General features: G+C 41.3%; 1 protein-coding gene across 1 annotated transcript in view; it reads right to left on the bottom strand.

Annotated features, from left to right (window-relative positions):
* The window catches only part of pik3c2a (phosphatidylinositol-4-phosphate 3-kinase, catalytic subunit type 2 alpha), a 36,593-nt gene extending 25,258 nt beyond the window's left edge, over positions 1-11,335 (bottom strand). The window contains 2 exon segments of the mRNA XM_029433767.1: positions 1,415-1,512; positions 10,103-11,335. Of these exon segments, the coding sequence (XP_029289627.1) occupies positions 1,415-1,512; positions 10,103-11,257 (1,253 nt within the window). The 5' untranslated portion in view covers positions 11,258-11,335.
* Positions 11,336-15,003: the final 3,668 nt, after the last annotated feature.

The following is a 15,003-nucleotide window of genomic DNA, read 5'->3' as shown; positions in this document are numbered from 1 at the left end:
TGGCTATAAGAAGATTGCCAACACCATGAAAATGAGTTGCAGCACAGTGGCTAAGATCATACAGCGGTTTTCCAGGACAGGTTCCACTCGGAACAGGCCTCGCCAGGGTCGACCAAAGAAGTTGAGTCCACGTGCTCAGCGTCATATCCAGAGGTTGGTTTCCAAAAATAGACGTGCGAGTGCTTCCAGCATTGCTGCAGAGGTTGCAGAAGTGGGATGTCAGCCTGTCAGTGCCCAGACCATACGCCGCACACTGCATCAAATCGGTTTGTATGGCCGTCGCCCCAGACAGAAGCCCCTTCTGAAACCGATGCATAAGAAAGCCCGCAAACAGTTTGCTGAAGACAATGAATCCAAGAACATGAGTTACTGGAACCATGTCCTGTGGTCTGATGAGACCAAAATAAACCTGTTTGGGTCAGATGGTGTCCGGCGTGTGTGGCGGCACCCTGGTGAGGAGTACCAAGACAAATGTGTTTTGCCTACAGTCAAGCATGGTGGTGGCAGCATCATGGTCTGGGGCTGCATGAGTGCTGCCGGCACTGGGGAGCTGCATTTCATTGAGGGACACATGAATTCCAATATATACTGTGACATCCTGCAGCAGAGCATGATCCCCTCTCTTCGGAAACTGGGCCGTAGGGCAGTTTTCCAACATGATAATGACCCTAAACACACCTCCAAGATGACAACGGCCTTGCTGAAGAAGCTGAAGGTTAAGGTGATGGACTGGCCAAGTATGTATCCAGACCTAAACCCAATTGAGCACATGTGGGGCATCCTCAAGAGGAAGGTGGAGGAGTGCAAGGTGTCCAACATCCGTGCGCTCCGTGATGTCGTCGTGGAGGAGTGGAAGAAGATTCCAGAAGCAACCTGTGCAGCTCTGGTGAATTCCATGCCCAGGAGGGTTAAAGCAGTGCTAGATAACAATGGTGGTCACACAAAATATTGACACTTTGGGCACAATTTAGACATGTTCACTATGGGGTGTACTCACTTTTGTTGCCAGCTGTTTAGACATTAACAGCTGTGTACTGAGTAATTTTCAAAGGACAATAAATCTATACTGTTATTCAAGCAGCACACTGACTACTTTAAGTTATATCAAAGTTTCAGTAGGATAATGTTATCCCCTGAAAGGATATAACAGAATATTTGCAAAAATCTAAAGGGTGTACTCACTTTTGAGATATACTGTATATGAAAATATGTAAGTATGTATTTACACTCGCATACAAACAAGAAACAAATGCTATTTTTAGCCATGTTATGTAATGGCTCTAGGGATTTCAATGTTGGTCTGTTGGTTGAGCACTTTGGTTCAGACTGAAATATCTCAACAACCATTAGATGGATTGCCATTCATGTTCCCCAGATGGTGAATCCTAATGACTTTGATGATCCAGGATCTTACGTTGCTACGTCTTCACAGAAGGCGACAACCTCCAGGCTTTGAGCGTCCTGTTCTTCCAGGGCGGCATTCTTCACCAAACCTTTTCCCTTTGCCTCGTCCTACAGGAGCAAAGGAGTATAAGACACACAAACAAAGTGTCAGGAACTAGAAGAATACATATGAGTAACACGTTGACGTCAATCAGAAGCAGGCCAGGTGGGGACAGGCAGGACACGTAGACAATGAGCGGCTGTGTGTCATTTATATTGTGTCCAACACATATGATGTCATATCAGTTTGACAGGACAGACTGTGACCAGTAAGGGGAAGTTATATTGAAAACACCTCAGAGCTATGAATCCTGCAGAGTGATTGCAGAGTGTCAGCAAGTGCAAAGGCTTGACACAAAGAAACACACACTAAGAGGTCTCCAGCTCTTTTATACCCGTGTCTCTTAAATTGTGAAGAAAAAAACCCCCGTTGTATTAACATTTCTTTTTTTTTTTACCGTAAATCTAGATTACAAGCGGCTCTCTGCACAACACCCATTACACACTCCAGAGGCTGAGCTGACATTCTCTTATATTGGAGAAAGTCTGACCAATACATGGAGAAAATATTTTCTCCAAATCAATTAATAGATTAATCAATTTTAAGAACTGAGTTGAAAGAGTTGTAAACCTGTCTGTCTATCTCTTACACACACACACACACACACACACACACACACACACACACACACACACACACACACACACACACACACACACACACACACACACACACACACACACACACACACACACACACACACACACACACACACACACACACACACACTAGGAATTACAGTAAGAGATTCCTGGATGCTGGCCTGATGCCGGGAACTCGGTTACACTTTTAACTGCGGTCTTACTGCCAGCAACTGAGGAATGCACTTCCTGTGGCACAGGAAATGAGAAGTGAAAAGGCCCCGCCCCTTCCTGCACCAGGCTGTCTCCAAAAGGGCCATGTCATGGCTTGAAATTCTGTGACTCTGACATCACTCAGGGAAGAAAAGGGAAAGAGGGGAAAGGAAATGTTTGGAATGTCATATAATCTTCAAAGATTTATGGGAGAGTTTGAACAGAGAGTTTTCTTTCATGAGTTCAGGGGGATGTACAGCTTTCTTTATGTGCAATGACAATGAAACTGGAAAAACCTTGCCCCAACTTTTTTTTAAGTGTCAGGTCCACTTCATTTCTGTAGTTCCTTTGATATGAATTGTTTGATGTACTGAATGTCAAGCCAGTTTTCCCAGATCCCAAGATGACTTCTTTGAACGTGCCCTTTTGTCTGATCAACAGTACAAAACAAACGTATTTTATTGACAATTAAGTAAAACAGCAAATCCTCACTTTGGAAAAGCTAGAAACAAAGAATGTTTGACATTTATGCTTTAAAAAAGGTTTTAAATCACCTATATAAAAAAGTTGCTAATCAATAATCTGCTGATTGATTTAGTGATCGTTTTAGGTCTTCACAAAATACAGTTAAATAATCCTGCTCCTCATAAACTAAACAACCCTGGAGTGACCTAGTGACCTAGTGTTTAAGACGCATACACTATTTAACTACTAAGACATCGGTTCTATTCCAGCCAGGAACCCTTTTCTCTCTCCCCCTTGTTTCCTGTCAAATAAGGCAAAATGCCCAAATATAATCTTATAATTAAATAACAGAACCCCTCATTATCAAGATCAAAACATCCATCAGATTAATCCGAGATATCACTTGGACCATAACTGTGCAGCTCCAAGAGCTTTGATTAAAGTGCTGACCTGACATAACACTGGGAGATAGAAATCTCTAAGTCAGCATGTGGAGCTTGGAAAGGAGGCCAAGCCCGACACCAAACCACCTGCACCTCCCAGCAAGAGGAGAGAGGAGACCGTGTTCCTGCCTGCACCATTTCTAAATGTTTGCAGACAACGCCGTTCGTGGTTCAATATGAATATTTGCACAAATCGCTCTATATTTGAATTTGAACAAAAACAAAACAAAACAGAGAAATCAATAAACAAGAGTGGGGAGGGACAGAAAAAGAGAAAAAACAAAACAGATGGTGAGAGATTAAAAAAAAACACCATCCCTCTCATAAAGAGGGAGAGAGAAAGTAAGAGTGATAGAGAGACTGAGGAAAGAGCCAACGAGAGAAGAGACCAACAGAGCACATAAGCAGTGTTTATGTTTGGAGTGAGGATTGCTTCAGCAAAAACAAACATGGGCAGATAATCCAACCAGGCCGTGTTCGTTGATGGTCACACTTCAACACACACACACACACACACACACACACACAAAGCAGGCTGTACAGTGGGACAGGCCCGTCTTTGTTTCACTCTATCGATTTTGTTGGACCCGGACAGAAAGCTCCTGGTGTATGAAGTCATGGGAATGGCTTCATAGGATTCACACGATGACTAATCTTTCATCCTTTCTCCGCTTTTACTGCGATGTGTCACATACGGACTGTAATACCGGGAATACACTGTACAACATAAAGCAAGATTATAAAGAGACTTTTCACAGTCTTCCAACTTTCTCATGATGGATGTCCTTGATGGATTTTTCCAAACTATTAGACAGACAAGACATGGAACTTGCCAAATGTTATTTTTCCACACTTTCCAAACCTGCTGAAAGCTCTGATATAAGCATTCTGACAAATGTCTATATTGAAGTCTGGAAAAGAGATGTTTTTCTGTTCTGGGTGTCACGTTGGCCCCGTTCTGCTCCAGACTGAGACAATCAATTATGAAACATGCGAGTCCTGCTTCTACAAAATGACGACACGGACCTAAAACTATTCATGCTATTTTTCTTATGTAACTTATCCTCATGGTTGAATGAAGATCAAATGTTTTTTAAAATATTGAATGATGACGTTTGATGTTTTTTTAAAATCTTAAATGGATATTCAACACTTTAGAAATCTGCTCTTCAGCTGTAGCTGTGTTGGAGAAAGGGATCACAGGTGTCAGTACGCTTCAGTGCTTGTCAGAGCACTTTGTCTTTCCCTCGAGTGTGGCTCTCCAGAACAAGTATAAACATTTTAGCCTTCAGACATGTTCAGAAGCATCGACGTACCCTGTGGTATTTTGACCACTAGTAGAGCTATGGAGCAATGTTATGAATGGTTTCCTATTTTGCTTGTTTTGGTGCACGGACACACACAAGGACACGCATGCATGCATGCATACACAATCATCATCACAACCCCCTGCAAAATTACACTTTGATCCATTTCTGAAAGGCTCTTCATACTTGATGCTGATAAACAAGGTAGCGTGAAGGTTGTAGTAAACACTGCTGTGTTGTCCCTCATGTTTAGCAGACACACAAGTTAGAACATGGTTAGCTTGAGGAACTTTGTGGTGTGTCACAGACACGCAGGAAGACTGACTACAGTGGTAGAACTGAAAGCATTAAGCAACCACAGGACTGGTGGTAATTCCAAGCCCGACATCAGTATTGAGTTACACTACACATCTAGACATTAGACACCTCTGTAGCTCTCTGTCACAGTCCACAGGAAACCTGCACTCAAATATTCACTAGCTGCTGTCAATATCTGACCAAAATTTAAAAGCTGTACAGCAATATATGATAAGTTAGTTGACCTTTACCAGTAGCCTAAATCAGTAGCTTGTATCAACATGTGCATCATAACTCAGACATTTATTTGAAACACAACCTGCAAGTCTCAACACAGTACAAGCAAAATGTAGATTCTCCAGGCTTCATTTTACGATAAAGCTTTGTGCGGGAAGCGCTGAGAGATGCGGTCATGCTGAAGCAGCACTTACTGAAGACATAAAGATTGATTTTATTGGATTGTGAATACTCAGCAACCCATAACTGCCAGCTTAAAGGTTTCTGGCTGTGTACATGAACAACGTTTTCTAAACACTTCTGTTTGGATGCAGCGTCATGAGATGAGAGTTGATGCACGAGAGAGGCTCTCTGGTTTACATCAGAGGAACAAACTGCTCAGAAGACACAAATCAACTTCTTCTTTCGATCAGGAAGTGACTGATATCCAACTCACACTTCCTGTGATGAACTCAACACCCTGGCTGAAAAGGAAAACAATGTGGTTCAAAGGCCAGACTGTTGGTGATTAATTTGCTATTTTGTGATTGTAGTCTCTGAAACATTGCATAAATCAACTTCTTTCTTCCTTTTTAGTAAGGTTTTGCTATGTGCATTAGCCATTTGCCCAGTGATTCACACAGTTAACTGGATGCCACATCTCTGTACTGCAACACCTTCTAACCCTGCAATCTGTCTGGTGGAACGAAATTCTCATACTTGTGCTTAAGGTGTAATTAGACGATAATAAATTAAAATGGGGCAGAGTCTGGAGTGGGATGGTATGGAGGTGTGAGAGACGTAAAAGAGCCGCTTGAGGTCTTTAAATCTGTGGGGGAAGGAGAGATTTGACTGCTAAAATGTACACTGCATGCTGGCATACTGTACGTTTCAGTTTCGCACATAACCACAGTGATCTTGAATCACAGCACCTAAATCAGATAAAAATGTCTAGTTCAGACAAAAATCAGCCCATAGGTCATATTGAAGGAACGGTGCAAGAACAAACAGGCATAGACATGCTCACTAAATCTGCAATAAAAAAAGGAAGCAGAATACTTCAGGGTGTGTTTTAACACTACTACTCAATATGTAATCCAGTCAATCGTTTTATCTGGCTCCTTACATAATCTCCATAAACAACACCCATCATCAGTATCATGTTACTGACAAACTGGTACTTTTAAAATGAATAGATTATCAGCCTGCATCACACCTTCCATCTCTTTGCATAGTTATTATATACTTTGTGGTTGCATTCAGTCCACAATCACATCCAACTCAAATCCTTATCATTTGAAGATCTACTGCATGAACCAAAGTAACACTGAATCAGAAGTGGAGTTACACTTCTTGAAACAATTGTGAAGGTAAGTAAGACATGGCGACATGTGATAAATGACGCATTCACTTTTAGGGTTGCTTTGCAAACAGTCGGAGCCAGGTCTGAACATGCGTTGGAGCCGTGAGGCGTGACTGCTGAACTACAGATAGAGCTATTTGTTTGACTGCTGATTATCGTGAACCTACAGCTGTGTATTTAAAAAGGGCAAAGCAAGGGTTGAGCAGCCAGATACCACATGCAGTCAGGGAAGGAGGAAGATTGATGGAGGGGAGAAGATAGGTAGAAAAACATCAGTAGAGTGATAGAGGTGAAGAAATTAAATAAGAGACTGAAGACAGATGAAGAGAAAGAGAACATAAAACGAGAGTAAGGAGCGAAAGTGAAAGAAAGTAAGAGACACAGGGAATGAGAGACAACAAAGAATAGAATAAGACAGTAAAGGTGGAGTAAATAGTCCAGTTCTGACTAAAGTCTCCAAGTTCAAGCTCATTTGTTCCATTTTACACCCCTTCTTGGAAGACATAATTGTGACAACAGGGCAAAAAAATATCCTTCAAGGTTTGTTAAGTTTGTTCTCTTCTAAATCTACTTTTCAGATCAGATAAAGGAAAATTGGTTCATTTTAATACATGCAATTCTTAAAAAAGCACCTGTTAGGCCACATGTTAAGCCAAGTTTGGCTATGGAAGGTCGGTATTAAGGCTTAACACGTGACAATATATGCAACTCGTAACAAGATTGTATCCATGATTCATTTCTCAACATTAGTCAAGGTTACAGCCAGCAACCAAGCAGCGTTTGTTTCCTCAACTAGACTCAAACACAAAACGTTGTTGTTTGTTTTCTTTCCAGTTATGCAAGTGGAGAATTTCATTAAGCTTTTAGAGCAAGGGGTAAGAGGTGTCTGATGTCTCGATCTGTCCTGTAACTCAACACCAGTGTCTCTCACTGATCAGCCTACATTTGTGGAAACATTTGTGGTCATCGCTCGCACTTATTGATGGTTTGTGCAATAAAGTAACTTCACGACAATCAGCTCTTATAATAACAAAGTCGAACACAAATTGGCTTCTTATCAACAGTTTTCAAAGTAAGTTCCTGTCAACCTGTCTCATCACATTATTCTTATATCCATGATTGCTTTTTGTATGTCCTCCTGGGTTTTAATATCTTACACAGCTCATGAATGTAATGCTCATTGATAGCTCACTCTCTTAATGGATCTTATATTTCTGGAGTCTCCAACTGCTTGATTCTTTCATTAATGCATCACAAGTCATCAATACACTCTTCAAATGAGTCTACATGTGTATCAATAGTGCCACACAATGACTAGCATTGACAATAATACAACAAGAAACATTTAAAATACAAGGTTTAACTAGCTAAAGCAAGTTTTAAATCTATTTAATTCCATAGTGAAATGAATTGAAACCAGAGGCGGTCTACAATGGTAGGAACCGCGTAACGGCATGCTTTGAAAAATGTTTTTGCAGCAATGTAAACGCACATGTAAGCCGAAACCATGTAAAACATTGGTTTGGGCGTTTAAAAAAAACAATTTTCAGGGGACTGAAATATCTGAAGTCTTTCTCGGAAAGCAAAGCCAAACCTCGACAACGTTCTGCCCTCAACAAAGCCCTGTCATCACGGTCAACTGATTGGCTCAAAACGTGTGGTCCATACAGGCATAAAGCACCTTTCTGAAAAGAATTATGTGGTCTAGTAGCTTCTGGTATTACAGTCTCTGTGGTTGGAAGACTATGTTCCTGTTCTTATGCCCCTCTAATCAGCCTCACTGTCATCTGATTGTTCTCTTTTGCCGTGCTATTGGAGCTATAGTTGCTGTATTAAGCTACTGGTATTGCAAACTGAACATTTACAAGCTACTGGTTCATATTAATAACTTTCCACACACAAACTTTGGGAAGTATTGTATTGTGAAGCAGATATTGCTCAAAGTATGGCATGCCACAGGTATCCAAATGTTATGGAAATCTCTCCCTTAAGTCTAAATGAGAGGAGAGTTGGCACAGGCACTTATGAGGCAGATTTCTTATGTCATTCTCTTGCTGCTATGGGGCATAGCTAAAAAGGCTCAAGTTACACAACACGGTTGTTGAGCAGCAAACACAGAATTGAACCCAGACATAATATATAGGAATGTGTAAACAAACAGTGTTTCATCCTATTCCTTTCAGGGGATGAGACATTCCTCAACCCTGGAAGACCCAGCTGGGTGTACAGACTGGACAGGTTGCTTTGATGAGTGACAAAGTATATGTCTGTAGAGTCCAACACATGGACTTGAAAGATCTACTGGATCAGTACATTAAAACTGCTCCTGTTGGTCGTGTTTGTGACCTTTTCCACAAAGTTCCTTTGTATTTTATGACTCTACTGTATGTAATCTTTCCAAACACGCTGTTCAAATTGTGTCAAATGTCCTGGTTTTCCCATATAAAAAAGGGCTTTGTCCAGTGCTGTAAGGTTAATCATCAACCTGGTGTGAGAAACATACCACAGAGACCAATTGTTTGGTCATCATGACACAGAAACACAATGAGCAGGAACTGGGCGTCTTGCAAACGGCACAAAAAAACTGAAACTGAATAGCCTGTCCAGACCTAAAATTACTTTTGGACCAATCTCTTAATAACCCAGTATTGTTTGTATGTTGGACTCTGCCAGACTTATCGCCTCAGACTTTTCAGGGGCTTTTCACTTCTGTCAGAGCATGTAAAAAGCCCATCTGAAACAGCACGTAATATCTTTTACTCCAGACAGAGGATTTACAACTTGTGGTTAATCTGACTACTGAATAAAGAGGAAGACACATAGTGATAAATGAATGTTCGGCTGGTGAGCCTCGGTATGGTTGCACTTCTGAATAAGATGCTCATCTCGTCTGAACTCTGAGCTGCCAGCCAAATAACAGATGGTTGTTTAGTTTTAGGAGGGGAAAAAGATTTAGAGGCAACAATATCCCAAGCCACTTGCCCACAGCACTGTCCCAAATGAAAGCTCTAAATATTCATCACAAGAAATTAGATCAATCATGTCTTGCATGGCAAAATTAATGACAAAATGTGGTGCAGAGAAAATTGTGGGGTGAAACAGTTGGTAGCTATCCACAGCGAAAAACTTAATTACAGGGAGCATAAGTAAAGAGGATGTTTTGCTTGTGCTAGTGAATGGATGAGGAGTATATTATGCAGTTGTAAGACTTAGATGGGTGTTTTGGGTGGACGAGAAGATCCACCATCATGTGTTCCGACTTAACTTTACCCTCTCATGTTGGAAGAGTTTTGGTTTTATTTAGTCATTTATTCTGCTAGTGAATAATGCTGTCAATAATGTGCAAAGACATAATGTTGTTAGTAATTGAGCTTTGTGAGCTTGACAAATAAGGTCAAAAACTCAGCTAATCTGCTTCATCAGAACTGTGTGGGTGTGGTCTTATCAGATTTGATTTACAGTGGTCTGACAACATCAGCAAACAACCGTTAATACATCTTGATGTAGTACACAGAAGTAATGTGACATACATTTTTTCCAACTGAGCCCTGCCCACTTTAAACCAGTGAGAAGAGCACAGACAGATTAACATTTTTAAAAGCTTTGGAAGAAAAGTGTGTGTTCATGTAGGACTCTGCAGACTTTCCCTGAAATCTAAAAAGTTAAGAAAAGATTTTAATTTTTCAAACATTAACATTTCACTGCAGTCCTACCTGATTGTTTGGTTTGTGTTGGGACGATGTCCCTGGGATGTTGAGCGAGTGACTCCTTGTGACAGCCGCTCCTGTTGATGCTCTCCTGACTTGTGAGCGAACTGACAGTGATGCTTTAGCCTCCGGAGGGGGGCTGCTGTTGCTGCTGCTACTGTTCACTTCGGTCTCAAGCACTGCATCCCAAGGATCCCCTGCGACTCCTGGTACTGTCTGTGCAGTGCCCTCCGATGCCACGGCTGCTTCCTCATTCTCAGCTTTACGCTTTGTAAGTGGGTCTAAATCCAGCCAGTCAAAGCGGCTGATGCTAGATGATTCCGCCAACGCTGGCTGCTGAGATGGTGGGTTGGGTGCCAGAGAAGCTGTGCCTGCTTGCGAGGAATCCATCTCACTGCTGGCCGATTTGCCGTTCTTCAAGTATTCTGAGGTGCTGGCAATCTTGTCGAGCAGTTTGGCCATCCCTGGGTCCACGACTGCCTGCGGGAAGACCATGGCAGCAGCGGGCTGGATGGGAGTGAAGGTCATGAAGGATGGCTGCTGTGCCGTCAGGGTCATGAAGGGCATGGTTGAAGTGAAGCCATTCTGAAATGTGCCCGGTTTGGGGAATGGAGCAGAGGGGAACATTGGGGAAGGCTGATGGGTGGGAGTGGACACACTGGAGTTAGATGGGGTGGACAGAACGGGTGTCCACTGGCTGCTCTGGAAAGGAGAAGAGCTACAGGGATGGCCTCCAGGGTATGAGGCACTGAGGTTAAACCCCAGTAGTGATGAGGGGCGGGTCACTTTGTTGTTAACCCCAAAGTTTTCATCCAGTAGGAGCTTTTCGAGTTCCTCATTGGTCAGCTTGTCCACATCAATATCCCTGAACGTGTCCTGTTTTGTCTGCTTCTTGGCCTCTGGGAAGACAATGAGGTCCTTTTCAGGTCTAATAGCACAGGGTAAAGGTTGAGGAGCAGTAGTGGTAGATTTAAATGGTTTTGGTTTTGAGGAGGAGGATGCTGCAGATGAGGATGTTGAAGCTGAAAGAGTGGGTCTCTTATCCCTTTGCAATTTTGCTAAAGCCTCTTCCTCCATGCGGAGGGCTTCTTCTTTACCCACAACCCCCTTTGGCTGGGGGACATCCACCTTGAAACCATTACCACTTGATATCTGGGCCATTCTGTCAACTGGAAGGTGCCATGAGTGGGACAGATTTTAAGTCAGTGTGGCACAAAGGGTTGTGTAGCAAATCTTCAAACACCTAAAAAAAACAAAACAACATTTGGATTAATGACAAGAGGTGGTCAACATATTCAAAACAGCCTGTATATCATGCATGGCAAAAAGATACTAGCAAATCAGACCAGCAATATAATAAGAATTATAATTTCCAGTCACACAAACACTTTTTAACTGGATCAGAATCTATATCAAATATTGTTTATTGTGTGTGACATATCAGCTTTATTTGTTAATTGGCAGTTCTTTATCAAAGGTTTTCCTTCGCCTTGTTCCTGTAACCAGGCTTTGATTGCTTATTGATTTGCTGCCATTTGACACATATGCACAGCCAATAATTTATAGCGCTTGTTTTGAAGTCAAGGGCATCAATTAGGTCACATAACCAGCACGGGCTACATTAACAGCATGTTCATGACATGTGAGTGAGCTGATCAATTTACAACAAGCTCTCCTCCATTAGTGTGCCTATGTGCTGTTTACCTTGACATTGCAAGGAGCACAGTGCAATTGTTTAACCAAGTAACCGGACTGACTACATACCAAAAAAATAATTAATCAAAGAATTGCGCAAAGTGATTTATAACAGGGAGGTGCCACATCACTCACACCACTTATTGGCATGCAACTTCTGTGTAGGACAGCCAAGGCTACACAGAAATTCAATTTCAATATCGATTAATTGTTTTTCTCCCATCCCAAGGTGATGTCATGAAACCATTTGTATTTTCTAAATAAACCCCAAGTTAATGCCAAACAAGGGCATCTTCCGTTCTTAATAATCCTAACTATGGTTAGCCTACAACAGCCCACCACGTCTATAAAATGAGAAAAACATTGCTGCAAAGAGTGTCTTTTGGTCCTAAAATGACACAGCGCCTTCTCAAAGCAACCATTCATCGACCGATCACAGCCCCAGGGTTGAGTGAGTTTCTTCCCTCCCCAGGCGTCACCGGCCTCTCCTGAGCTTCCCCTCCCATTGTGGTGGAGAGGGCTGGCTGTGCTGGGGCTCAGGCTAGCCTAGCACTATTGTGCAGCTGAGGAATTTGGCATGCTAAGCAGCCCAACGGGTCTCTCTCTCTCTCTTCCTTTGGCTTTCTCCCACTCCGTTAGCATTATGTTAGCACCATGGCCCAAGATCGTCTTATCAGCTGTGCTAACACCAGCGGGCAGTGACAATGTGGCTGCATTCATTAAGCATTTGACTAGGAGAGCTTGGTGCCAACTTTGCCAAGAACACAGCTTTGGGACACTAAAATGCATAAAAAGAAAGGTCATTGTCTTTTGGCGCCTGCTGCCACTGATGGCTTAATTCTGTGCAGAAATGTCAAATGCTCTGACCAAAGTAGATCATCTGAACATTATAGATTTTGCCCACAGGTGGAATGCATGCTCTGACAGACAGAAGCTTAGTAGTTAAAGTCACTGTTACTTAACCAAAAGGTCAGAACTCCTTAACTGCCAAGTGTCCAGTTAACACACTGAGCCAGACACTAAACAGCAGCTACATCCTGGTTCTGTATGTAAACAGAATCTGGGAAACCAAATAATGTGGTTAAAGTTCATAAACATTAGTCTTCTTTTTTTGTTAATCGTTTTAGAGAGAAAAGGACAATGGGTTGTATGCTATTTTGATATTTTAAGGGGATTCAACAGGACTCAAGCTACATTAAGATAACTAAAATCACCGCTAAACACAGACGATCCTGAATCAAGATAGCCATATGCTTAAATTCCATATATGGCAACAGAAGACATACAAGGGAGGAAGGCCCCACGTGTGGAGAAAAGCAAACTGCAGCCAAGAAAAATACACTGTTGCACTGCACCATGGCAAAGCATGGCAGAGCCCAGGTCCTGTAAGAGATTAATTAAACATGACATTACTAAAGAAAAGATTTAAGGATGCGGCGGTCACAATAACAAATGGGAAACAGTTTTAACCTCTTAACATACAGTTACAGTAATTTGCTCCTATAGGTAGCTTTAAGGTTGAAAAATCATCTTAATGCAGTTACACAACATCTCATAGTCTTACTGATGTTTAGGCCTGAAACTACTCAAACCAGATGTATGGAAGCTTTGTTCCATCAAATCTAAAAATTCTAAATATTTTAGTATGATCTCATAAATATCTCACCAAAATTCAGACATAATAGATATCTTCTGAAACTTTGGGGTTTTCACTAGAATAAGAGCTTAAAGAATAGGTTCCAATTGCATTGCAATAGGTTTTGCTGTCTGTAGTCATTTCTCCTGTTCATACTAACCCTAAAGAGGTTTGTTCTTAAAGCAATTTTAATGTAAATGATGGAGGACAACATTCACAGTTCTTGTTCTGTCTAAAAAAGCAATCCAAAGTGTATCTAATGCAAAGTCAAATCAGGTGGATATCTTCCAAAGATATGGTCATTTTCATATTAGAAATCCTTCTTTGTGTTACTCTGAAGCAGAAAGGAATGACTGCCGGGGGACACACAAAGGGTGCTTTTTTTGTACCAACTTTGAAAAGTATCCCTTGTTAAGACTGCTTCAGATAAACTGTGGAATACATTTTTGCACTGTGGATTTTGTCCCAGTCTCTTCTATTGAAAACACATTAGGAGGGGATCTGTTAATGGAAGGAGGAATGATCAGTGAACAGCGAGTAAAACCTAACTAACTATTGTTTTAAGGCAGACTTAAACAATTGTGAACCTATCTTGACCTTATGGGACTGAGTAAGTGTTTCCTTCCAGTAGCTGTGCAAAAGTGCAGATGTTGGCAAAACACTGTACAGCAGATCAAAGTACAGACAACATATCTAAAAAGGAAAATAAGTAACCAGATCAAGTTTATAGATTTGAGAGATGTGTTCTGTGGTTGCAGGGAAAGTTAACAATTCACTAAAACGTATTTTTCATTTTTTCTGTACTGGCTTTGGGCTCTGTACTGTATTGCTTGGAGGCTCGCAGAACATTAAGTCTATAAAAAGAAACAAAAACTGACTGGACCACTGGGGGAGTGAAATCCCAAAAGTAGTTCACTTGGCCAGCTGTGGTTTATTCTGAAAACTATTGTATCCTATACTTGTAACTGTAAGACCTTTAATTGAACACAGAATTATGTCTACAATGTGGTATTGCGACATCTGAGTACTTCTTCCAGCACTGCTTGTAAATTAGTTATAATGTTCGTCCCTGCAGGACAATTGTGCACGTCGAAAAACTGCTAAGATCTATTTGTTTAACCAACATCAGTCCTAATCATAACCAAATATCCAGTAATGTTCTGAATTTTAACCCTGCCAGTTTGTTTTCACAATTCTACTATTGTTTTTTTTAATGAGAAAACCCCCTACTAAATTGAATCATTTTCTGTATATTAGATTACTTTTCACAGTCAGGGATATGTCGATGATAAGTAACAATATTGATTGTTCATGCTTTTTTATTTATTGTGCAGAAAGCCAGGAAAATAGCTCGTATTTGCCCCTTAGGCTGACATAATAGAATGCATGATTTTATGCCGTAATGGCCATGGGATCAAGATTGTGGTTTTAATGGGTTTCAATGCAGACCAGACTTTTAGCTATACAGTTTGTAATAGACTCATTATAGGAGCTGAGATTGAGGTTAAAAAATAAAAACCCTCACACCCATGGGTAACTTTTGTTATTTTACATTTATGTAGCCTATGTAAAATTG

The sequence above is a fragment of the Cottoperca gobio genome, chromosome 6 (assembly GCF_900634415.1).
Source record: "Cottoperca gobio chromosome 6, fCotGob3.1, whole genome shotgun sequence".
Classification (NCBI taxonomy): domain Eukaryota; kingdom Metazoa; phylum Chordata; class Actinopteri; order Perciformes; family Bovichtidae; genus Cottoperca; species Cottoperca gobio.
This window is presented reverse-complemented; position numbering and strand designations above follow the sequence as displayed.